Source organism: Aedes albopictus, chromosome 3 (genome assembly GCF_035046485.1).
Source record: "Aedes albopictus strain Foshan chromosome 3, AalbF5, whole genome shotgun sequence".
Taxonomy (NCBI): Eukaryota; Metazoa; Arthropoda; class Insecta; order Diptera; family Culicidae; genus Aedes; species Aedes albopictus.
Window position 1 is genome coordinate 308,391,767 of NC_085138.1, and position 27,189 is coordinate 308,418,955.

General features: G+C 40.6%; 2 protein-coding genes across 2 annotated transcripts; one reads left to right on the top strand and one right to left on the bottom strand.

The window, feature by feature from the left end:
* Nucleotides 1-3,859: 3,859 nt before the first annotated feature.
* LOC109411574 (uncharacterized) lies at nucleotides 3,860-7,509 on the top strand. The gene is made up of 3 exons (XM_019685120.3): nucleotides 3,860-5,000; nucleotides 5,061-5,169; nucleotides 5,249-7,509. The coding sequence occupies exons 1-3, from the start codon at nucleotides 4,950-4,952 to the stop codon at nucleotides 5,581-5,583; spliced, it is 495 nt and encodes a 164-aa protein (XP_019540665.2). The 5' UTR covers nucleotides 3,860-4,949; the 3' UTR covers nucleotides 5,584-7,509.
* Nucleotides 7,510-22,684: 15,175 nt separating this feature from the next.
* LOC109398509 (2-hydroxyacyl-CoA lyase 1) lies at nucleotides 22,685-25,282 on the bottom strand. Its single transcript, XM_019670893.3, has 5 exons — nucleotides 25,128-25,282; nucleotides 24,974-25,034; nucleotides 24,551-24,673; nucleotides 23,116-24,428; nucleotides 22,685-23,058 (listed from the first exon to the last, which is right to left on the bottom strand). The coding sequence occupies exons 2-5, from the start codon at nucleotides 25,019-25,021 to the stop codon at nucleotides 22,839-22,841; spliced, it is 1,704 nt and encodes a 567-aa protein (XP_019526438.2). The 5' UTR covers nucleotides 25,022-25,034; nucleotides 25,128-25,282; the 3' UTR covers nucleotides 22,685-22,838.
* Between the last annotated feature and the right edge of the window lie 1,907 nt (nucleotides 25,283-27,189).

The following is a 27,189-nucleotide window of genomic DNA, read 5'->3' on the forward strand; positions in this document are numbered from 1 at the left end:
ACATTCAAAGAAAACGGAAAAAAGTGAGAAATTTTGAGCGATGGGTTGGATTAGCTTAGCGACTAGCAGATAAATTCTGCACAAATGGTGTTCCAAAAAGTTGTCGTTTCGAGAATTGGCATACTAGTACACTTCCGGTACCGCAATTTTTCAACGCTGAGTAGGGGACAGATGTGATGGATGATATAGAGTACATCAGAACCGAAAAATTTGAGAAAAAGTTTTAGGTGTGGCTAGCAAATTGTTCATGCGGCTTAAACAGTTCTTCGTATTTCACAACAGGAACGATCAACGGTGAAAATAACATAAGGAATGCATCAAAAAACGACTTCTACCCATCTATCGAAAACATACGGATCCTCCATTGTTTTGGCCGGATCAGGCATCCGCTCATTACGTTTCTTCTACACTAGAGATGCTCAAGACGGAAAAAGTCGATTTTTTCGAAAAATGGCAAAATCCATCAAACTTCCCTGAACTGCGTCCTGTGAAAAGATTCTGGACTATAATTAAGCGGCATCTCAAGAAAGATGTAAGAGAAGCAAGTTCTGTTGATTGCTTCAACAAAATTAGGTCTACGGCATAACGAAAGCTTACGGGAGGTGTCAAAAGGAAAGTCCGAGCGTTCTTCAGAAATGCGAAGTAAATGTTCAAACTCACGTGAATTCGGTCACATGTATGTTGACTGTCTTATATATACAATAAACTTATGAATTTGTTCGAAAATAAATCTTTTCTATTGAAAAACAGGTGTCCACTTTCTTTAATGAACATTCCTTAAGAAACACTGGAGAAATTCCAAAAGCAAATATAAAATAAAGATAAAATTCAGCAAAATCTTGGAAGTTTTCAAAATCAAAGTTTCAGAAGGCACTTCTGCAGAAATCGTGCAAAGAATTCGTGAAGATTGATGAGTAACAGAATGATATCCTGGAGAAATACCAGAAGAAACTCTGTAAAGAATCCCAGAAAGAACTCCCGATTGATTTCTAAAAAAAGCTTTCGGAGGAATTCCAGAAGAAAATTCTAGGGAAACCCCAGAGGAAGCTCCAGGAAGAAAACGGAAAGATTTTCTGGAGGGATTTCAAAAAAAATAATCTGGGAAGAATTCTCGTAGGAAATTTTGAAGATTGGAGCAACTCCTGTTACAATTGTGGAAGGAAAATCTTGATGAATCTTTAAAGGAACTCTTTAATAAATTGCAATAGGTTGTCTTGATTAAAACCCAGTTTAGTGGTTATGATTCTCTTATCTATTAAGATTCCTGATGAAGTTTCGGTAAGAATCCCCGAAAAAAACAAGAATTAATTTAAGAAAGGACACGGGTTAATCCAAAAAGAAACTTTTGAAAAAATCTGAGATGTAAGAAACTCTTTCCTCGAAAAAATCTCATCGAATTCCAAGAGATAATCAAGCGGTACAAAAACCTAGAGGAATTCTAGAAGAAACTTCTTGGAGAATACCAAGTTCTGTTTTAAAGAAATTCCAAGTGATTGCACAGGCGAGTTCCCTGGGATTTCGTAGAAGTAGGGGTATTAGGAGCATAATGGACACCCTAAGCAAATGAGTATGTTAGGCCTGTATAACAGACAAAAACTGAACATATTATCAGTTGGCTTACAACTTTAACTTGTTTCCTACGTATTTCAATCATTTACAGCTGATTGAATGTCATTATTGTGAAGAAATAATGAATTGAAAACCGTGTGTTTTTTGGGGCTGGCAGGAAAGGTACGGGGCGAAATGGACACCCCTGCATATTTTATGCTGTATCTTTGCGAATATCGACCAGTTAAGTAATTTGCCAACGGAGATCAATACCACAGATATAATACTCCATCGTAGACGAGTTTACATAACGTCAAAGTTAATTAAATGAATTTTAGGCCATAATAATCGGATTGATTTTTTTCAAACTCTCTAAAACGCCTAACAGTATGCAACGCGCGTAAATCCATTCATAATTGCCAGTGTTCATTTCGCCCCGAACAGACTACAACATTGAAATTGCTATTTTCAGTGTGTTCTGATCAAAAATATAATACTTCATCCACTGCCAAATCTACGTATATACATGTAGATAAGCTAACAATTCACTTGTTTGTATGGTGGACACACACAATCACTCGTAATACCTTATTTGCTGCTGCTTCGAAATTATAAGAAATCCACCATATTAAAAACATATTTCAATTTCAATGATATTTTGATTATTTTGAAGGAATATAAATGGTACTTTTGTAAATAGAACAATGACTTGTTCCTTTACACTTATGCATTAAAAGTTTTACATAAAAGTCAACGGTCTCGGCAAAAACAGGGGTGTCCATTTCCCCCCGGGTGTCCATTATGCCCCTAATCCCCCTATCTCAGGAGTATTTGAGTTTGGCTTTGATTTTGCAGATTTTCGATGAGGCATACGACAGTATCGACCGCACAGAGCTATGGAGAATTAAAGCAACGATGGACGGTGTGCAAAACAGCGTAATGGTTTCGGGTGAACTATCCAGTTCATTCGAATCTCGCCGGGGACTGCGACAAGGTGATGGACTTTCATGCCTACTCTTGAACATCGCCTTGGAAGGTGTGATGCGACGAGCCGGGTTCAACAGCCGGGGAACGATTTTCACAAAATCCGGACAATTCGTGTGCTTTGCGTACGACATGGACATAATTGACAGAACATTTGGAACGGTGGCAGAGCTGTACACCCGCCTGAAACACAAAGCAGCAAAGGTCGGACTGGTGGTGAATGCCTCAAAAACAAAGTACATGCTGGTAGGCGGATCCGAACACGACCGGATCCGTCTGGGTAGTAATGTTACGATAGACGGGGATACTTTCGAGGTGGTGGAGGAATTTGTCTACCTCGGATCCGTACTGACGGCTGACAACAACGTAAGTCGTGGAATTCGAAGGCGCATCATCAGCGGAAGTCGGGCCTACTACGAGCTCCAGAAGAAATTGTGGTCGAAAAAGATTCACCCACGCACCAAATGCACTATGTACAAAACGCTAATAAGACCGGTGATCCTCTACGGGCACGAGACATGGACCATGCTCGAGGAGGACCTGCAAGCACTCGGAGTTCTCGAGTGACGCGTGCTAAGGACGAACTTCGGCGGTGTGCAGGAGAACGGTGTGTGGCGGAGAATGATGAACCACGAACTCGCTGCAATATTGTCAAACATCTTCGAAGACATCATTTTAACATAACAAACCGTTTTCAAGTTATATTTTTTTTGAAGAAGATAATAAGGTATTTTGATACACATTTTATAAAAGTTAGATAAGGAAAAAAAATATGATGTGCAAAAGTAAATGATTCACGAAATCTAGAGCATGAACAAAATTAAATTCAAATTTAAAAAAATATCGAGCAATTTTTTCGAGCTTTGGGCTGGAAATGCTTAATATTGTTCCTTTTATTTTGATTACTTTGTTAGATTTCATCAACAGCGTAAAGCTCTACAGTACAACTATCACTGTAACGCCTGGTTTACATTGTTCAACTGAAACGAGCATCTGACTTGAAAACTTCTCAAAAATATTTATTCCAAATGAATGATATGTGCAAACGACCTGAATGCTCACTTGAATGCTCTTGATCTTGAATGCATCTCAGTTGAAGCATGTGTTCACAAGGTGTTACGGGTATAAATATTTGTTACATTAATAAGACAGAATAATTGTTTAATGTGTTCAAAGTTTAATATTCTTGCGTCCTTTGTGTTACATGTTGAATTTTAACTTGTCAATATTCCCCTAGTATTAATTAACATTTATAGGGTTCTGGCAGGATAGAGGCCAATGAAGTGCAATCCTATTTTGATTGCCAACATTCAGGCCATTTCGGGCCGCGATTAAATACTAGAGACGTAAACCTTTCCCTGACACAGACTTCAAGTGATAGAGCTCTAGTATCGAAACCCGAAACGGGATACCCGATTAGGATTAGTTTTCCTAGACAAAACCAAGCTATGAACACAGCAACAAATGCTGTGAACTAAAAGGCATACTGCCAACTAAAATACAATTCCAGGATGACTGATGGACCTAAACCAATAAATGAAACCTCGTCATCCTGTGATCGGAAGATGTTATCCATCTGGATAACAGGGCACATTTATGTTATATGTTGTGCTGTGTGGATTTGTGATGTCTGTATAATGTGCATTTGTAAGGTTCTCTGTGTATCGTGATACTTTGTAATAATTAATTTCTTTTATTTTTGTAACAAAGGTTCAATCCCTGAGTTGCGTAAGCAAACTGAATTGAATTTATCTCAGTTGAGTGTTGACAGACTACTTGAATTCAACTCACATAAATCGCGGGGGTAGACGAGGCAAGTGAGATGATTTCGTTTGACTTAAATGAAGAAGTTCAACTTTCGTTCAAGTCAAGTCACTAGCTCAAGTCAGGTGAATGGTGGTATTTACACGTTCAATTCGCATCAAATTGGGCATTTTCCACTTAGGGTATTGGTTCCCTTATTAAGCATGTGGCTCCCATTTTCATCCTACGAAAATCAAAGGATTGAAGCGTTGTTTGTTTTGTTTCATATTTTTGTATTTTTTGTTAGAAGTGAGCACGCATGAAAACAAAAGAACGGAATCAATCGGTGCCGTATTCGCTTGTTTTCGAATAGGATGAAAATGGGAGCATGAGATTACTGATGGCACACATACCCTACTTGATTTATTTTACTTGCACCGTCTAAACCAGACATAAAACAGGTAAAAAAACCTATCTGGGATGCAGTGTCTGCAAATAACAATTATAGCATTTACGGATTACTATCGCACATTCAGTTAAATGCATAGCTTTCGACACCTGCTACATCCGATCAATGCATCGCCATTACAAAGTAAACTATATAACCGCGGGCAAGGTCGCAAACAGTTGCTAGTACTTCCCGGACCGTCAATACCAGAAAACCCCGTCGCAAAATGTTCAAACTCGCATTCCTGGTGTTTGCTGTGGGAACGTTCTTCTGCACGGTAAGATACACCAATCGAGGGGGACGGTTGTCCTACCGGAGGATAACGCGATCTGTTAAGAATTCCATTTCAGCGGAGCCAAACATGCTGCAGGAAGCCATGGACAAAATGCCTCTTGCCATGCAAGGCGTGGTGAAACAACTGGGTGGCCCCATGGCTCAGATTGCAGGTGATGTGATGTTGTTATTTTCTTGATAGGTTTTTTTTTTTTTTCAGTAAAGAGAATCATGTTTCTTGTCGTTTTTCAGAAATGGGCAAAAAGTTGCTCGGAAAGTTCGGCCGAGGTCAACGCGAGCGCTCCAAGCGATCTTCTGAAACAAGATACGTGGTAACCAGTGGGGACAAAGCCAACTACCAGCAGGTGGAGGTCAAGCATAAATGGGACAACGATCATCTTGACCAGCAGCAGCAGCAACAACAACCAGAAGCAGTCACCTGCTTGCTGAAGGAGAATGAAGTGTTCTGGTTGGAAATGGTTTCCACGGCGCTGATCTACGTTTCGCAGGAAATAAAGAAAGTTTTGAATGGAAAAGTAATCAGGCAGCAAATGCCACATGACATGTACAATCGTACCAGGATTTAGTTACGTTCATGTAGATTTACGTGCGAGAAACAGAAATAAATAATCCTGTTTATAAGAGCATTTTTTAAAAATTTCTGAAAATTTTGTTCGATCGATCCCAGCCGGTGTCCAAGGGAGGGGTTTTTATGGTTAACTTCTCCCCACTCTCTTGCTGGGCGCCCCTCCGTCTTTTACAGCTCTTACAGAGCACGAAAATTATCTCAATTTTGCATTTTTGATTTGCTTACAATTTTGCACAGCTGTTTTAATTAATATAATTAACCACTTTTTTCATATTATAACAGTTAATCGAGTCTGCAAAACGGTAAGTCGATAAGGAGAACGTCCAACATAGCTCTGGTCCTCACAAGTTCCTACCTAATGCTTCCACGGGTCAAGCGATGACAAAGACCGCCAGCTAGGAGTTTTGTGCTTAGCAGGTAGTGCAGCCTGGCCACTGTTGTCCTTCTGACTTCAGCTAGATTGAGGAGGTACGTCCCGAGCGTCTGTTCACCAGGGCGGTGCGGCTCAAACAGCGTCTGTTCTGACATCCAGCGGTTGAATATGAAACGCTGTATCGCGTCAGCTATACCTAAGGTGGCAACCCCACCAACGCGATGTAGGCAGCGCGACCCCGGTAAGGTAGCCTGTCGAAGCCTTTCAACACTATGAAAAATGAAGTAAGAAATAGAATATGCGAACGATACTCACGGAAACCGACCTGGCAACGAAATAAGGACTATGATTGGAAACTCGGTACCTGGAACGTCGGGACCTTAAATGAACCTGGACGAGTGAGCCTTTTGGCTCGTGAATAGCAGAAAGTTGGTGTGTGCGTAGCTGCTATACAGGAAGTGCGGTGGCCCAAAACTGGTGAACGTGAATTCAGGGCGGTGGATCCCGTCGCCAACACATCGTTCAAATATAACATTTACCACAGTGGCAGCGATAAGGCAGAACATGGGGTCGGATTCATAGTGATCGGGAAACAGATGAAGCGAGCTATGAGGTGGAAGCCGATCAACGAGCGGATCTGCGTATTGAGGATCCGGGGCAAATTCTTTAACTACACCCTGATCAATGTCTATGCGCCGACAAACGAGAAAACCGATGATGTGAAGGATGCGTTTTATGAATGTCTTGACACGACCTATGGAGAATGCCCAAAACACGATGTTAAGATTGTCATCGGTGACGCCAATGCACTTTTCCGTCCAATCATCGGTACGGAGAGCCTTCACTCCGTCACTAATGACAACGTCCTGAGATTAGTCAACTTTGCTGCCGCCATTGGGATGGCCATTAGTAGCACCTACTTTGCACACAAGGATATCCGCAAGCACACCTGGAGACACCCAAACGGCGAGACTTGCAACCAAATCGACCATGTGCTGGTAGATGGCCGACATTTCTCGGTCGTAATTGATGTTAGAACTTTTTGAGGTCCCAACATCGGCTCAGATCACTATCTCGTAGTTAGTAAGATTCGAGCTCGGTTATCAACCGTGTCGGACTCTAGGAACCGGCGATCGATGGGTTTCAACATCCAGCGGTTATCAGCAGACGGTACGGTAGCTGACTATCACCAGAAGCTGGACGAGCGGATAAGTGAGATCAACGAGAGCGATAATCTCAACACTCTGTGGGAGTCTATCCACGGAGCGATGAGTACAGCAGCGCGGGAGGTGATAGGTACTGCTCAAAGACGACCTAGAAACGGGTGGTTCGACGAGGAGTGCCAGAGAGTAACGGACGAGAAGAATGTCGCCAGAAGCCGGATGTTGGTGTCGGGGACCCGGTAGAGCAGGGAGCGATATAGGGAAGCAAGAGTAGCCGAAAAACGAATCCACCGCAAAAAGAAAAAAGAGCACGAGGAAAATGTGATTGCTCAGGCGCAAGAGAGTATGCAACAGAATGATATGCGGAGTTTTTACGAAACTGTCAATGGCATGCGGAGAAAAACAGCGTCTTCTCCCGTCATGTGCAACGACCGTAATGGATACTTGCTGACAGACAAGACAATGGTGGCTGCCAGGTGGAAAGAGCACTTCGAGGTATTGTTGAACGGTGGGAGTGGAAAAGCGACGGATAGAATTCGAATCGACGACGACGGACAAGCTGTGAAACCTCCAACGCTAGACGAGGTCAAGACAGCCATTAGGGGACTGAAGAACAACAAGGCTGCTGGGAAGGACGAACTCCCGGCCGAGCTTCTCAAGCATGGTGGTGAGCACCTGTATCAACTCGTACACCGTATTATATTGAAGATATGGGAGGAGGAAGAACTGCCTGCTAAATAGTTGGTTGGATGGTCTCATTTGCCCTCTTTTCAAGAAAGGGCATCGACTGGAGTGTGCGAATTACAGAGGAATAACACTCCTCAATTCAGCGTACAAAATTTTGTACGGAGTTCTGTTCCACAGGCTGAGGCCAATTGAGGAGTCCTTCGTCGGCGAATATCAGGCAGGATTTCGTGAGGGCCGATCAACGACGAAACAGATGTTCACCCTGCGGCAGATTCGCGATAAATTTCGAGAGTACAACTTGCAGACCCATCATCTGTTTATTGATTTCAAGGCGGCGTACGATTCAGTGAAGAGAAACGAGTTATGGCAGATTATGATCGAACATGGTTTTTCGGCGAAGCTGATTAGACTGATTCGTGCGACGCTTGACGGATCGAAATCAAGTGTACGGGTTGCGGATGAAATTTCGTCATCGTTCGTAACCTTTGACGGACTGAAGCAGGGCGATGCTCTTTCGAACTTACTGTTCAACATAGCACTGGAAGGAGCGATAAGGAGAGCTGGTGTGCACAGGAGCGGAACCATTGTCACGAAGTCGCATATGCTCCTGGGCTTCGCGGACAATATCGACATCATTGGAATCGACCGTCGGGCCGTGGAAGAGGCGTTCGTACCTTTTAAGAGGGAGACTGCGAGGATTGGACTTACGATCAACTCCACAAAGACTAAGTACATGATTGCTGGTGTTTAACGTCGGTCCGGCCGTGGTAGTGGTGACGAAGTGGTGCTAGGTGGGTAAAAGTTTGAAGTTGTGGATGAATTTGTTTAACATAAAGTTAAACATTGATGGTTAACTTCTAAACGAGCCCGTTCAGCCAACGTTGATCGGCTCTCTCGAAAATCAGCCTGGTATTCGCCGACGAAGGATTCCTCAGTTGAACAGGACACGCGAAAGTATATTAGGGGTACTCACGAAACAGATTAAACTGCTGCGTAATGGGTAGTACGCTGATCGCAAGAAATTTCTTGGCCTATCTCGATGCGTGGAAAATTCAGGCAAGGAATCGCTCAAGAAATAATAAAGCGTTGCTTTATTCCGGATCCTAGTACGGAGCTGTACGGAGCTGAAACGAAACGTCAAATCAAATGGGGCTTGCTGTGTTAAATTTCTTGACCATTCCGGTCACGGAAAAATAATGCACTGATCGAAAATTACTTGAGCGATTCCGTTTGAAGTGCATACCTCGCATAAGCCATGATTTTCTGCTTATTTGAAATGTTTCATGATTTTGCGATTGAAATAATCAAAGATTGTCTTGGTGATCGCGACGTTTAATCAGTTTAATCAGTATACGCTGTTAAGTGAATCCCCCTATTGTACGTTTTTACATGATAATGTTTGTTTAGCTAAAAGTCCTCAAGATGAGATCCAGAACTTCTAAAAATAACATGTTCAATTAAATAAAATCCACATATTGAATCACCGTTCACCAAAAAAAATCTTTGCAATTCGAAACACAACACAACTATCCAAAACAATGGCCGCATAAAACTGACCACAGATAGCAAAAAAAAACGAAACAAACCTCTTCATAGTTCTGGCACTGTTCTGGTTGTCTGAGATGTATGAAATTATCATTACTGTTGCATGTTGCACTTCGTTGAGTGTCCCAGACACTGCATACCTCCAGCTCAGTAGCTCAGCAGTACTCTGCCTGCCGAGAGTTGAATAAACCTTGCCGCATGCATTCGGCACATGAGCCTTACAGGCTGACTTTATCGTCTAGGTCTAGCAAGACGACGACGACGACGACGACGACGACGACGACGGCGATGGACAGGAAGCAACGTTTCCACATAATAAATTACTCGTTTGTCGGCCCTAAACTAGCAGGATTGGACTTTCCACGAATGTCTATCGAAGGAAGCAAGCAAGGAAGGACGGAACCGAATTAGCAGGATATCATTTGCAGTGAGATGTTGGTATAGGGTTGTACAAGTGCCTATGTCTCGCGTGCATGGTTGAATTAGTACAAGCACATACCGTCAAACGAACGGACGCACGTCATTCGAGAATTCGGTTGGCTTTGCACTGGCTGCTTCAAGCTGATTTGCATATTAGGAATATCTATTCTAATGGCAATGGGTTTAGCTGTAAGGGTGTAGATGTCGGAGTGGATCCGTGCGGGAAGGGTGGGTCTGCTGTCCTTGTACGCCACAAATCTTAGTTTTGGCTGTCGACGTTGCATAAATTTGAATCGAATTAGGTTGAATTAGACAAATGCACGGAAACGTGCAGTGAATTAGCGAGCTAATTCTGTCCCTTGTTGAACATAAAATAGTGCAGTAGTTTGACATACCTGAGAGAACATGCTTGGTAAAAGAAATTGCGCGTTTTTTGGGGGACACTCTACGGACACGAGGCATGCAAATCAAAGCATACACATCGTAGTTGCTATTTCGTTATTGACCAGAACAATCGAAATTGCACAGAGACCCAATGAATGGTGCTTGGGACTAGCTACACAATCTCAATGTGCATTGTGCACAAATCGAGAGTTCAATACTTGAAAGTCAATAAAGGCGCCGGCCACGTCCTTACGGTCATCGGTATAGGGAAGGAATGTTAGTTCGAAAACCGTTGTTACTGGCAACCGTGGAATCCACAGCATCCCCACAGTTTTCTCGGGAAGGAGTATTTATAAGCAGGGTAGGGTAAGGTGTGGATCTTGGAGCCACCTTTGGTAGATCCAGAGATTCTTTCGAGAATTCCCCCAGGAATTTTCCTTTTGCTTTTTCTGTAGTTTATAAAGAAATTTCTCAAAATATTCATCTCCATGGATTCCTTAATGGATTCCAGAGGAAATGCTTTAAAGGATAGGTTAGCTACATAAGTTCATGCTTATATTCTATTATGTATTTCACATTTCTAAAGGAGTTCCTTAAGAAGCTTTGTCAATTTTTTTTTTCAAAAGGAATTTTTTCGAAAACTCCTCTAGAAATGGCTCAAGAAACACTTCTAGGAATGTTTCCCATGGGTTTCTACGGGGACTCCTCCAAACGTTTCTTAAAAAGATATTTTTTTCCAAAGATTTGGAGATTTTTTTTCAGAAATGTCTCTTTTGCTTTTCTTAAGGAATTCATAAAATTTTATAGAAACTTTTTCAGAAATTATTATCTGAATTTTTGCAGGGGTTCCTAGAAGTAATGCTGCATTTATTCAGGGGTTTTCTCGCGCACTTATTTGTAAATTCTCAAGAGATTCTTCTGGCAGTATTTCCAGAGCTTGCATCAATAGTTCTTTCAGGTAGTCCTGCATGCATTACTTTGGATTTATTCAGAACTTCCTTGTTTAAGTTTCAAAAATCAATTCCTTAGCATTTTTCAAGGATGTTTTCAAGAAAGTTTTCTAAGAATATGTGGAGAGAGTTCTCTAGTTGTTCCAAGTATTCTTTTAAAGTTACTTTAAAATTTATTTCTTTGAATTTATTCAGCAGAGGCTCTCTGAAGAATTCCTCAAGTTTTTTTTTAATTTTGCAGGATTACCTTCATATTTTTTTGTAAGAAGTAGACTAGGGATTTTTGTGTATAAATCGTTTCAGAAATTGCAAAGGATTTTCTGTTTTTTTTTTTTGTTTTGCGAATCCCTTGAGGAGTATTTCCAAGAGATCTTTCAAGAATTTTTTTCAGAAAATGCACTGAGGGTCCTTCAGAAACTTAATTGGGAATTTCTTCAAGAATTTCACCAATACTTTTACTTACGATTTCTGCAGGCTTTTTTAAGAGATTCTTTCTGAAATTCCTCTACATATTTTTCCAGGAATCACTTCAGAAATTGTTTAAGCTTTTTCTGGAATTACATAGCGAGTTCTTCCAGAAATCTCTCGTGATTTTTATTTCGGATGTTTAAGGTTTTATCTTAGGCATTAATCCAGGAATTGCTCCAGATATAAGCTAAGAAAGTGTTTCAAGAATTTTTGTCCAAGAATATCCCCAAAAATTCTTCAAGGCGTTTCCAAAGTTCTCTCCGGCAGTTTTTTAAAAGGTTTCATGAGACAGTACTGCAAGGATTACTTAGACATTACTTCAGGGATTCCTTACTCTCAGTATTATTTCTGGGAGAACTTCTGCAAAATCTCATGAGGCGCTTCTTCGCTTTTTTTTGTAGGAAACTCCACATACACCCTAGGACACTTTCGAAAAAAAATTAGGAGGGATTTCTGCAGGAATCACTGAAGATGTTTCTCAAAGAATTCTTAGAGAATTCCTTAGAAAAATTTATAGGATTTGAAAAAAATCTTTTGGAAGAATTCTGAAAAACTCAATGTTAGAACTTCTGAAGAGATCTCTAGCTGGAATTCCTAAATAAATCCCAAAAATTATGAAGCGATTCCTGGGTATATCTCCTCAAAGGAATTTGAGTTGGAATTCCAGAGAGAGTTTCTTGAACAACCCTTTAAAGATTGTCTAACGAAATCTTCGGTAGAATGCCTGTAGAAATCTTGGATTGTGCCTTTGAATTAAAATGTGGAACTTCTTGAAAAAATATCTGAAGAAAAACTACAGAAGAAAATCTTTAATTTTTCGAGAATTTATTTAAGTGAACCTGACGAAATCTGCGGACGGATTTCTTTAGAAAAAATCCTGTAGGAAAATGCGTTCCTGTAGGAAACGCATAAATAAGCGTCTGCAAAGATTTCTAGGCAAAACTCTTAAACTATTTCTAAAACAATATCCGTAAAAATTCTTAGGAAATATTTCTGAATAAATTTCTTAAAGAATCCATGGAGAAGTTATTGGAGTTATTCTTCGAGGAAATTCCGATAAAAGCAGTGAAGAGAATTGTCAGACAAGAGAGGCACAAAACAAGCAACAAAGAAGACGTGGCGATTACTCTTTATCCCAACTGGTAACAGATAATGACATGATCTCGAAATTTTTCGTTGCAGACAAAACGGAAGCTGAATTTGTTGCGTACTTTCCAACTCGTGAATAATCAATTACTACCAACCAAAAATTGTTTTTTTGATGATACATCTTCAGCAGCGTTGCAGTGTTTATCGACTCGAAGTTACCACACGAAAATCACAATGCAAGGCTTAAAAATCTCTAAACTCGTGGTGCACGAACTTTGCCCTATTCTGTTCAAGTTGGGACAAACGTATGTCGCATTGGGTAGAATGTCGCAACAAATTCAGGTTGCGACATTGTCATTATTGTTGTGCGATGGTTGAATATTGATTCACTGGATAAAAGTATGTGGTAATACATGGAGGAGATCCTGAAGGAATCTCAGTACTATCTCTAGCTGGAGGAGAAATTTCAGCCTGAATCACTCAAAATAATAATGCAAGAATCTCTAGAATCTTAATTAGGATAATAAGTGTGGACTGCATGAATAAAATTTTTATCTAAATGGATTCGGTTTATTACCTAAATTGAATTCAAGGTTCCTAAGAAGTATATGGAGACTTAAAGGAGAATCATGCAGGCTTTCGGAGCACTTTCAAGTGAGTTTCAGGGAAACGTTTCAATGGCACGTCAAGGCATTTCAGGAGGTTTCATTAAGTTACAGGAGGTTTTATAGCTGTTTCAGAAGATTGCAGAGGGGGTTTCACGGGGGCTTCATGGGGATTCGACAGGCGTTTAGGGTGATTCAGAAGGTTTCATTGGGCTTCATAGGCTTTCAGGTAAGCTTCACTGGGGTTTCAGAGGGCTTTGGGATGTTTCAAGGCATTTGTGGGTCGTTTCAGAAGGATTCTGAGGAGTTTACTGCCGTGAATAGTATTTTTGTCCCATGTTACTAGGGATTCCCATAGATCATGGGACAATTATGCTGCACACGGCAGTTTAACGGATCTTAACAGGCTTTATGTGAGTTCAACGAAGTTTTCAGAGGTGTTTCAGAGGCATTTCAAGGCGATTATGGCTGGTTTATGGGGACTTCATTGGCTGCCGTCAGGTCAGCTTCCCGGAGGTTTCAGGGTGCTTATTAGACGTTTAAAGGTGTTGCAGGGTGTAGCAGAAGATTTCCGGGGCGTTTGGGGTGCTTTACAGGCTCTCAGATGAATCTCACGGTTTCGGGGGGTTAGAGGCATTTCAACGCGTTTCAATGCAGGCTATGGATCCCCAATCCGGAGATGGCGGGTTCGATTCCCGTTCCGATCGGGAAAATTTTCTCGACTTCCTGGGCATAGTGTATCATTGCACTTGCCACACAATGTACAAATTCATGCAATGGCAGGCAAAGAAAGCCCTTCCTGTAAATAACTGTGGAAGTGCTCAAATAACACTATGTTGAAGAGAGGCAGGCCAAGTTCCAATGCGAACGTCATGCCATAAAAAAGAAGAAGAAGAAGAAGAAGAAGAAGAAGAAGAAGGTTTTTTTACGAAGCTATCAAATTTCAATCCAGCTCCACGACGTGTAGCATATATTTAATTATAGAGTCCTTGCGTAATCGTAATGCAACCATTCATCACCGCACAATATTTCAATCGACTCCCAGCGGAGATGATTACTATCACACTTAATCTCCAGTCTTCAGTTTTTGTCCATTATTTTTTCGATATCGCATTACTCCAGACAAGGCTTGTAGGTGGCATTTGCGTATCTTGGTCACATTTATGCGGCATTTGATGCTGTGTAAACCCTTTAATTTCCATATGTTTATTCAACTTGGAAAAAAAAATCAATTGCGCGAATAATGCTTAAGCCTTTGAAAACGAACAACATGTTTATGACAAACATAATTTTGTGATGTGATTACCAATACCAATATGTACCATGATTTATTGAGCAATAAATTGCCATTCCGAATAAATCTATGTACAACAGTTTTCACAATTGATTTTCATCGGTTTATTCTCAGTTCGTCGGAAACAAAAATGTTGAATGGAAGTACCCAAGGAAACAACAGGGATTGAATGGAAAATCACCAAACCAATTAGATGAACCGGGTTCACCTTACGAAAATGCGTAACCACTGCGTTGGACTCATGATACAAAATATGTACATGTGCTTCGACGACATAGATGACGAAACCCGTGACGCATGGGTAGAAACTTTATGGAGAGCATTGGATGGTATGGTACAGCTACATAGTGCAATATTACTCTACTGGAAGATAGAAAAAAAAATATTTCCAGAGGCTAATTTGACGAAGTTATTTGATTCGATTTGTCACTTGATTCTTGACGCAATTTGGTTAGGAATATTGATTGTGACGTCCGAGTTTTGCTGAACATATTGAATTTAATCACATCAGGTTTGCATATGTTATATGATGGAGCTCAAAGATATCATACAAAGATATCTTTGGAGAAAGGAAATGTCGTTAGTGGTGCAGCCTCGCATGCTGTGTCAACCAGCGAGGTTGCGACTTCAGTTATATGTAAATATAGGGTTAGGGTCTGAGTGCCATGAGTAATCTCACGTTCCCAAATTCATCCTATTTGAAAACTAGCGATTACGGCACCGATTTATTTTGTTCTTTTCGTTTCCATGCATGCTCACTCCATGAAGGAGTCTCCAATTAGCCTAGTGGTTAAGGCTATTGATCGCCAATCCGAAGACGGCGGGTTCGATTCCCGTTCCGGTCGGAAAAAAATTCTCGGCTCCCTGGGCATAGTTATATCATTGGCAGGCAAAGAAAGCCCTTCAATTAAAAACTGTAGAAATGCTCTAAGAACACTAAGTTGAAGAGAGGCAGGTCAAGCCCCAATGCGAACGTCGAGCCATAAAGAAGAAGAAGAATAAGAAGAAGCGTGCTCACTCCTAACACAAAAATACAAAAAATGATACAAAACAAACAGTGCTTCAATCCTTTGTTTATAATAGGATGAAAATGGGAGCCAAGAGGATCTGAGAAACGATTATAGCATATGGGTAACTCTCGCTGAGACCGGCCCACTATTTACACCTTGTCCTCAAAAACGTGTAAAGTGCCGATTTTCTGAAAGCCCTCGCCTAAAAAGTAAGAAAACTGCATTTGGTTACTCAAATTGATGGACCCCCCGTTAGTTAGAGCCACAACAATTTTTGCAGACCCCTCGATTTTGGTCAAATGGTGGCTCACTTAAACCGTTATAACTCAAAAGTTTCACCGAAAACCACCTCAAAACGAAATGTTGTTGAAAAGAGGAGAGATAGAGCTACTATTTACAATAATAAAAAGTTGGGTCGGCCATATTGATTTTGGCCGCCATCTTGGATTTTTATACCAAAACATTTTTTCACCATGAGGGCAACCACCGATTTTCAAAATTTTTACATCAATTGAAAGCTGGGACATTTATACAAAACATATCAAAAAATTAGAGATGTCTTTTTCTCCTTTCAAAAGTTATCTGCCGTTTTGTAAACCATACCACTGGGCCCGGTGCCGACCGTTTACATAAATGCAGCGTTATTTCGCAGTGTTTACTAACACGAATTAAAATTCTGAACCCACTAATGGAAAGTTGAAGGTTTAAGCTTTTCAAAACACTAAAAAAGTAATAAAAACAATGCCCGCATCATTGAGAAACAGTCAAAAACGGAAACGCACCTCCGATTTGGCCAAATTTTGCGGCACGCGCCTTTGTGTATACAACTCGGATGCTGTTGTACGTCTTTGCCGGTGCGCATGGAAATGTATGGAGAAAACGTGGCTTAATTTACAAAACTGTAGATAACTTTTGAAAGAAGAAAAAGACATCTCTAATTTTTTGATATGTTATGTATAAATGTCCCAAATTTCAATTGATGCAAAAATTTTGAAAATCGGTGGTTGCCCTCATGGTGAAAAAAAGGTTTTGGCATAAAAATCCAAGATGGCGGCCAAAATCAATATGGCCGACCCAACTTTTTATTATTGTAAATAGTAGCTCTATCTCTCCTCTTTTCAACAACATTTCGTTTTGAGGTGGTTTTCGGTGAAACTTTTGAGTTATAACGGTTTTAGTGAGCCACCATTTGACCAAAATCGAGGGGTCTGCAAACATTGTTGTGGCTCTAACTAACGGGGGGTCCATCAATTTGAGTAACCAAATGCATTTTTCTTACTTTTTAGGCGAGGGCTTTCAGAAAATCGGCACCTTAAACATTTTTGAAGACAAGGTGTAAATAGTGGGCCAGTCTCAGCGAGAATTACCCATATGTGTGCCATCAGTAATCTCACGCTCCCATATTCATCCAATTCGAAACCAAGCGATTGCGGCACTGATTGAATCCGTTCTTTTTGTTTTCATGCGTGCTCACTTCTAACATAGTGTTTGTCGCGTTATTTAATTTGAAAATCTTATTCGCGTTGGACTTCAGCGCTTAGGCGCTTTTTATTGTACGGGCTGGTGCAGGTGTGAGAACTCGACAAGCGGAGTCGAATTTGGGATTCCATGGCGTCTTCAGGACCCGTAACGTGGGTAGATCACCTTGGAATGGCGCGTTACGGTGTAAGATCTACCATATCAAGTTTTGATCTTGCTATTTTCCAGCCTGGTTTATTTAAATGCAGGAACATTCCAGGATCAAGACTTGGTGTACTTTTTTACACTATTTATTTATTTATTTTTTTACTCTATTTTTCGCTGATAACACTAATTTACAGCATTTTTGAACTCGATAAGCTGATGATCATTTTTGGTGTAGAATCATGCCATGAGTTCGAAAACGCGAAGGAAAAAAATTACAGTAGAGCGGAAATTTTTTCGACTTTCCATACAAGGTTGATGATTTGAACTCGATTTTTGTTCTATTTTTAAGCAAAGCCGCTCACTTCACACAGCTCAGTCTTCGTAATCAATGCTCCGATTGAGCTGAATTTTTTACTGTAACTCGCCTACATATGATATGTCAAATAAACGTTGAGAAAGAATTTTTATTTTGTTTTTTCCTTATTGAAAAAAATACATTTCTTCATATATTTTTGGAAATTTCGCCAAAATTTAAGGAGATTGTCCATAAAACTCGCCAATATCTTGAATTTCATCAATCTGACGCAAAACCTGCATTCAAATGATCGAAAGGTATTATATTCAGCTTTCAATTTATGGAAAAATATTTAGAATTGGTTGACAAAACGCAAGATATTTGAATTTTAGTAAATTTTATATTTTAAAAAGTTGTAAAACTCTATATTGTGCTAAAACTCAAAATCGTAGAACAGATTTTAAAATTTTTTGAAGCACGGTTTCAAAATCAGCGCTAAATTATGCTTCAAAAACTTTGGTCGTTGACAGAAGTTCACGACTTTCGTTTTATTTTGTAAACTAGTGTAATATACCGTTTGTTTCAGTGGGATGGAAGTAAAATTAACCTATATATAAATAACAATTTACAAAAATATAACAGTGGAGAACGTATCACAATTTAATACTATTCTCTATTTCAGATTAACAAGCAGGCAATCAGCGATTAAAACGGCGAAGTATATCTTTCTTTAGAAAGGTCAAGATTACCGTACGATATAGTGACAAGTAGACAGCGTTTTCCGCGTAGATTTATTCGTGCCGAGTTCCATAATTTCGGTTTCTTTTTCGAACATTTACGATAATGTATTTTTGTTCATCGCACCTTCAACTTATATTACGCGTTGCGAATATTCGCAGATAATAAATATGTACAATGGTTTTATTCTCCGCTATCTTATTAACACGGAAACGCGAAAAAAAAGTAATACAAGAACATCGGTGAAACTCAAAAGCAACGATTTTAGTTGTTTAGTTGTCCAGTTTTCTCGTAAAGCTACGGCGCGGGTTTCAGCATTGGCAGTAACACTAAACGGAAGCTTAAAACGTGTGTTATTGCAAGTTGATCCGGTATCAGAAGGCCGGCTCCAGAAGCACGTTATCCTCCATTTGGGACATTTGTACCATCTAACTTTCTATCCCTTCCATTCCCACTAACAAGCTTCCTTCCTGTGACAACCGTGGGGATGCGGAGGTACACACGGTCTCTAGTAGCAACGGATGTCACACTAACATTCCTTCCCTTCCCCGATGACTGACCGTAATGACGTTGCCGGCACCGGTACTGACAATATAAAGTTTTGAACCTTCAAAATTGCACATTGAGGATGGAAAGCTACACCCAGGCCCCATCCTTTTGGTTCCCTGTGCAATGTTGACTGTTCTGGTCAGTAACGGAGTAGCAACTACGAATTGTATGGTCATCTCATGCTCATGCTCATGGCGTCTTCAGGCGTCAACCTCGTTCAGGAGGGACGGAAATAGAGCTCGGGTGTCCGCTAAGGCCCGCCTTTCGAGGCAGTTAAACGGAGAGAAGTGAGGTTCGTCGTCAAAGTCGAACGATTCAACTCTGGCGGTCGCCAAAAACCATCGTCGACTTCACCACACGCCATATTTTTTTTTTAATTTCTTTGTATTTGTGAATTTTAACTTAAGGCGAAACTGGAAGCATTTTCTCATTTTTTTTTCGGTTTTTGATTTTTTATTAAATAACGAAGCAATATTTTCAAAATCGGTTTTCGTGCACATGTAGAGTATGGATCAAGGTATCTTCTGAATTTTTTTGAGGTAGAAAATGTTTTCCATTTTTGCAGAAACCATTTTTTTTGTGAAATTTTGATCAGAAATGGTTTTTGCAAAAACGAAAAACATTTTCCACTACAAAAAAAATCAGAAGATACCTTGATCCATACTCTACATGTACACGAAACCCGATTTTGAAAATATTAATGAAATTTAATTTTATTTAATAAAAAATCAAAAACCAAAAAGTGAGGAAATGCTTCCAGTTTCGCCTTAATGCTAATTCTTCACACACACGCCATAAACCTCGGTGGAGAGAATCCGAGTGCTCGGTTCCCCGTACGTCGACCAGGTCCGAGTTTGGGAAGTAGAAGGCGTGGGGTTCCCCGCTCGGTCCAGCAGGAACCTAAGCACACGAACCCGGGTCGCTGGGCTCTGTCGTGTCCCTATTGACCTTTGGAGGATCAAGCCGGGAAGCACGACTCTGTCTGTGCTAAACTCTGGTGGATAATAAACTATCCGTCCAGCCACCACTTTTTCCGCACTGTAATACGGCCATCTTACTCGAGCTCAACCTGCATCGCTGCACGCCATAGCAGCAGCTACAGCGGCAAGCCATCTGCCGCCATCGCTACCGAGGACGTCGAATCGAACGTCATCAAAGCAAGCCGTCTTCGTCGACAACGGCCGAGAACTCCGCGGCCAGGAGAGCATTGGAGATCGAGACACCACACCGCTACAAAAACCTGCGCAGGTACGTGGAAACTCTGTTCATGGCCATGATTTGTTTCCAGAGCGTTCATGATTAACATAAATTTTAATCATGATTAATCATTGATGATTAAAATTTCAATTTTGGTGATTATTGATTATGATTAATGATTAATTTGATTTTTAGGATGATTAAAGATTATGATTAATGATTAGAATTGGTTTTATCTGTGATTATTGATTAGGATTTATGATTAAAAATGGCTCATTGATTAAAAACCATGATTAATCATGATTAATCAATCACAAACAACTGTAAATGATTAAAATATATTTATTGTTTATCATGTTTTTGAAGTTTCAAAAGTAAAAAGTAACTCTGTCCGGGAGATTTTTGAAAAAAAAAAAGTTGAAAATTTTGAGCTGCCACATTGGTTTTCCGTGTTTTAATTGCGTTTTCGGGTGGTGAGGAGGGTATGGGGTTTTGGATATAATGTGGGTTTTTGGAAAGGATTCACGAGAGTTTTCGGGGCTTCTGGGTTCCCAGGAGGTTTCAGAAAAGGCCCTCGTTGAAGCCTCCCACCCCCTGGAAATCTCCTGAAGCCCCTCCTAACCATCTAGCAGTCGCGTGTACGGATACCACCGCCAGCACCACGCTGATGCTGTGTACAACAAGCGAACTTGTTTCAACATGTTGTACAAAACACAGCAGCGCGACTAGGAAAAACTCCTTGAAGGCCGTTCATTCATTCTCTTGACACTCTCCTTAAACTCCCTGAGACCCTCTCAAATCCCCGTGGAATTACTTTAGAAACACCTCGAAACCCTCTGAAACCCATCGGAAGCCTCACTAAAACCTCGCTGAGATCTTCTCAGGACCCCTGAAAGCCCTGAAGTCGTTCTAAAACTGCCCGAAAACCTAGGAAATCCTTTAAAATCCGCCTGGGGCAACCCGCCTAAAGTACACGAAGCTTTTCAAATCATCCTTCAAAGTAGGGTAAGTAATCATGAGATGATCCAAATTGCGGCTTTCTGAAGCATCGGGAATTTTGACTGATTTTTTCATCCACATGGAAATAATTTACTGAGGTGAAGTCTCAGGTATATGAAAGCCACGGGTATTAGCTTTTTGTAAAGTGGTATAAAGTTTACATTTGCACCACATTTCATTAAAAAATTCAATTATTTGTCAATAATGATTTTAATCTTAATTTGAACTATCGTAATCATAATTTGAACCAATTTTAATCTAGATTTGAACTACTGGCGGCAGCAGCTCGAGCAATTCCCACAACAGCCAATTCCATGCTAAACGACTAAAAATCACATGGATCTGCTAATTCTCATAACTATTTTTCATTAGGCAGACTCAGTATGTTCGGAATTCCTCAAGAATTTGGAAACAAAATTTGGCATTTTCCATCCTTCAAGAGTAAACAAAGCAGCCACTAACGCAGTCTGCAGGCCAACACTAGAAGCTCGCTTTCTCTCACTAGTTCAAATTTAGATTACAAATGGTTCAAGTCAAGATAAGATTCTCCAAGTAATAACTACGTAAACTTGATAATTTTATGACAAATAATGTGGAATATTATTCGGTTGGTCGATTCTACGATGAATTTGCTTTCAATTAACGTATTCACTTATTGCGTGTGATACAATGCGTAAGCTGTACGAGTGCACCGAAAATGTGCTTCCTCTGGAGGGAAATGGGTGAAATCGCAGTGATTTTTCAATTACTTATTTTCAAAGCAAAAAAAAACGCTTCATTCAATGCTTTTATAGTCAATGCTACAAGGTTATATTACGGGAAACCATTTACCAACCTTTTTGGGACAATATTTGCTCAAAAAGTGTGTCATTTCAATGAATTTCGAAATGGTTCAAATTAAGATTACAATTTGACTAGTTCAGAGCTAGATTTCTTACCCTAATCAAGAGCTCTGTTTTTCATGACAAAATACACTTGACGCATTTCACACCATCTTGAACACATCCTGGTAATACCCCTTCAGATTTGAATGAAACTTTCTGGATATGAAGTTTTTGTCTTGTGGTTTTCACATTGTTTGGCCTTCAGTTTCAATGATAAAAGATGATTTTCATGGTTGCGGTACACAGAAAAAAATATGTAATTAAAATTCAGCGAGAAATCATGCACATAAAGGGAATGCTAGAGTTAGTGCACTTTTACATGAGATATAATGTAAAATTACATTACCATCGTGTAAATTTCCGCCAACCATCGCGTAAACCATCATGGACTCCAACCGGTTACGTGACTGTTAGCGGAAATTTTTCACGATTGTAACGTAACTTTACATGATATCTCATGTAAATATGCACTAACTCTAGCATTCCCTTTATGTGCATGATTTCTCGCTGAATTTTACATGAATATTTTTTTCTGTGTAGGACTTCGACAGCTGCGGTAGGACTCGGCGGCTACCGCAGAGTGGATTTTTTTTTCTAAAAATCCGTAATATTTCTAGTCGTATGTACACTGAAAAAAAAATAATTTTGACAATTCAAAGTCGATTTACTCAGAAAAACCACTTTTGATTATGTTTTGTATGAGATACAGGTTTTTCACCAGAATCTTGTACGGAATATAGATTGTTTGAATCAGTGATACAGATTTTTCAAAAAATCGTCTGGCCTCCCTTATCATGGTCAAATTTGTATCACACTTTCTGAATATGTTTATGAAGCAAATAATTTTATTCAATCAAACCTAAAGCATACGGTACATAAAACATGCATATCTAGCACCTTCAAACCCCCTTTTATCAGTTAAAATGTAACCCTTCTACCACTTCGACATGCACCCTACCACAGTCATCTATCACAATCTACAGCTTGGACTCCGTCAACCACTGGAAGTCCTGAGGTTTGCGATCGGCCGTTGGACTGATAATCACATTGATGATCGTAGGACGATCGGTGAGGGTCAGTGCCTCTTTGACCGCTTGCTGCAGTTCCGGAATGGTGCGAACAAAGTGTCCCTTCGAGCCGAACATATTCATCATCGCTTCGTAGTGCGTTTCGACGTTCAGGGCCGACGGAGGGGTTCTGAAATTTAAGTGAACGTTAGGGTTTTAAAAGAATGTAAAGGTTGAACGTACTTACACTTTGGTAAGATCCCCAGCGGTACGCATATCATCGTAGGCTTCCTTTTCGAACCCGGAATAGATGCCGTTGTTGTTGACAACAACAATGACAACCGGCAACTGGTACCGAATCATGGTCTCGATCTCCATTCCGGAGAAGCCGAACGCCGAATCGCCTTCAACGCAGATGACTTTCTCACCTGGGAATCGATCGCGGCACACAAGAGCGGCAGCAATGGCGAATCCCGGACCAACGCCCATCGTTCCAAAAGTACCGGCATCCAAGCGATGACGAGGCCATTTGTTGTGCAAGAAGGTTCTACCAATGTCCATGGTGTTGGCTCCCTCGCTAACAATGATGGCATCCTTCGGAATCAGTTCCTGCAGATGATGGAAGACAGCGTGGTAGTTCAGCGGAACCTTCTTGTCCATTGCCATTTGTTGAACAATTTTCTTGTTCTTCTCGCACTTGGCCTTCAGGTCGATCCACCAGTCGTTGTTCTTGTCGAAGTAGAAATGCATGCTGGCGAGCTCATCGATGAGCTGCTCCGTGAACGGAACAATGTCCGATTGAACGGCCACGGTGCTTAGCACACTGTTATGCAGCTCTTCAGCACTCAAGTCTACCTGAATGATCTTGACGTTGGGGCTGAAACGGGGCTGACGACCAAAATGGAGCATCCAGTTCAGGCGAGCTCCGAGGAGCAGAATGACATCAGCTTTCTGTAAAGCAAGAGTTCTGGCGGGTGCTACACACTGGGGATCCAGATCCGGGACTACACCTTTTCCCATAGGCGTTGGAAGGAACGGAAGGTTCGTTTGGTGAACCAACTGCCTGAGGTGCAATTCAGCATGAGCGTAGGCAGCTCCCTTGCCAACAATCACCAATGGACGCTTGGCTTTGGCAAGTAAATGGGCAGCTTCTTTGACGGACTTCGTGTCGGGAAATGCAATTGGCCGCTCAGGATGAACGTATTGCTTCGGAACACTTTCTTCGGGAACTCTTGCCAGCAAGAGATTACCCGGCATATCCAAATAGGCTACGCCAGGTCTGCCGTAGCATGCTAAACGCACGGCTTTCTCCACATGTTGTGGAATTAATGGAATGCTAGCCGGTCTGGCTGCGTACTTGCAATACGGTCTACTCAATTCAACTTGAGGACATTCCTGAAACGCACCGATGCCTTCATGATCTTGGAAGGCTGCTCCAGCGACGACGATCAGCGGCCAACAGTTGATCTGTGCATTGGCCATTCCAGCGGTTACGTGGAGCAACCCTGGTCCCGGTACGACCAAGCAAACTCCGGGTTTTCCGGTCAAGTAGCCAATCGCCTAAAAATTGTAAATGATTTTAACTACAGTGTTTCTAAAATTGCATATATTTGACAGACTTAACTGCTAGCAAATATAATTCTCAATTGTGTATACTGCAAAATAAACAAATATCATCTCACCTGAGCTGCATAGCATGCAGATTGTTCGTTTCGCATACCGATGTACTTAAGACCCTCGGCCTGCATCGCCATCGAGAGCTCCACCACCGGGATGCCGACGATGCCGAACACATATTCAACGCCCTGATAACAAAATAAAAGTCAAAATACAAATACGTCGCATATCAGCCGGAGAAGATATCAGCCACAATTAGCAAACAAGATTATTGGTTATTTAATGGTGCTTGGAGATAATCGACGATTCCAAAGTCCCTCCAGTTGAAGACATGGGGATAAAACTTACAAAAAGAATCTCGCCATCGCCAAAATAGGTTAGATAACACGCAAACAAAGTCAATAAATTTGGCAAAAGCAATTCATCATCATCAAACATGAACGAGTCATACACCTGAAATAAGTCACTTTTCAGCAACTTCTACTCACTTGTTCCTTGAGTGACCTTGCCAAAACTGTATTTCCGTCCACTTCCATATTGTGCAGTATTCTACAACCCGGAAAATGTAAATCAATCAATAATTAATCCTGTCTGCATTTTTCCAGCACAGAATTTCAGCATATAAAGTAGGAAACTTCTTACCTTATCACGACCGATGAAAACGAACAGAGCACAAAACACAAAGTTCAACACCGTGGATTTGATCCCACTGACTGAATGGAGCAGCAGAAACGACACCACAGCAGCGGCGACAGCAGCAGACACACAACCATTCACACTTCACAGCGACACGGCCAGAAAGTCGGCTTGTTTTGGTTTGCCTTTCTTCGCATTCGCCTTGACGGAACTCTTTGAGAGAATTGCGCTGTGCGTGAAAACAATTTTTTTTAACATGGGAAAGGATAGGAGCTGCATTTTCAAATGCTTCTAAAATATTTTAGGGACTTCAGATTGAAAAAAGAGTTAATGTTTTGCAATATACTTTCAATTAGCTACACTATAACTGGTTTTAGACAAAATGTTTTTAAATCACAATGTTATGTCTATAATATAGCGTATCAAAATCTCATTCGATAACATTAAGAACGTTTTGCTTAAAAAAATTTCTATAAAGAATTAGAAGCATTTGAAAATGCAGTTCCTATCCTTTCCCATGTTAAAAAAAATTGTTTTCACGCACAGCGCAATTCTCTCAGAGAGCCTCCGTCAAGGCGAATTCAAACGTGTCGAAAGAAATTACCAAAGGCAAGTGGCAGCCGGTAAAAAGTTTCTGAAGGGCGATGAGCCAGTCAAATGGATGCGCCCTGATTGAAGGGGCTGCGTTCTGATTGCGCGCCATTGTGGTGCACTCTGAAAAAATCTGCAATACATATTCGTTTTGTCTAAAAGTTTGCAACTTTGGTATTTATTATACTGTATGTAACATTTGACGATCGTTTTGCACTCAAATAGATATGGCAATAAATGTAAATTTCCCACATGTGAATAATTCCTAGGATAGCCTAGGATTATATGAATAAATGATCGATTCAACAATTATGGGTGGATTGTGTTCACGTTAGATAGTTGGCAAAGCAGACACTTTCAAACACTCAGTTTAATCGAAATTAAATGTGTTCTAGTCATATAGATGGCAGGCGATGGAGAAACTCATCAGTTTATGTGTGAGTAATAAATACTATTAGTAAAGGCTAACCATATTCGAAAGTGAGTTCTGGAAAATGCAACAAAAAATTACCTGAGTGCTATCATCCATCGACCACGTTCAAAAGGGACGTCAGAAAGATTGCTTTGCTTTGCTTTGCTTTGCTTTGCTTTGCTTTGCTTTGCTTTGCTTTGCTTTGCTTTGCTTTGCTTTGCTTTGCTTTGCTTTGCTTTGCTTTGCTTTGCTTTGCTTTGCTTTGCTTTGCTTTGCTTTGCTTTGCTTTGCTTTGCTTTGCTTTGCTTTGCTTTGCTTTGCTTTGCTTTGCTTTGCTTTGCTTTGCTTTGCTTTGCTTTGCTTTGCTTTGCTTTGCTTTGCTTTGCTTTGCTTTGCTTTGCTTTGCTTTGCTTTGCTTTGCTTTGCTTTGCTTTGCTTTGCTTTGCTTTGCTTTGCTTTGCTTTGCTTTGCTTTGCTTTGCTTTGCTTTGCTTTGCTTTGCTTTGCTTTGCTTTGCTTTGCTTTGCTTTGCTTTGCTTTGCTTTGCTTTGCTTTGCTTTGCTTTGCTTTGCTTTGCTTTGCTTTGCTTTGCTTTGCTTTGCTTTGCTTTGCTTTGCTTTGCTTTGCTTTGCTTTGCTTTGCTTTGCTTTGCTTTGCTTTGCTTTGCTTTGCTTTGCTTTGCTTTGCTTTGCTTTGCTTTGCTTTGCTTTGCTTTGCTTTGCTTTGCTTTGCTTTGCTTTGCTTTGCTTTGCTTTGCTTTGCTTTGCTTTGCTTTGCTTTGCTTTGCTTTGCTTTGCTTTGCTTTGCTTTGCTTTGCTTTGCTTTGCTTTGCTTTGCTTTGCTTTGCTTTGCTTTGCTTTGCTTTGCTTTGCTTTGCTTTGCTTTGCTTTGCTTTGCTTTGCTTTGCTTTGCTTTGCTTTGCTTTGCTTTGCTTTGCTTTGCTTTGCTTTGCTTTGCTTTGCTTTGCTTTGCTTTGCTTTGCTTTGCTTTGCTTTGCTTTGCTTTGCTTTGCTTTGCTTTGCTTTGCTTTGCTTTGCTTTGCTTTGCTTTGCTTTGCTTTGCTTTG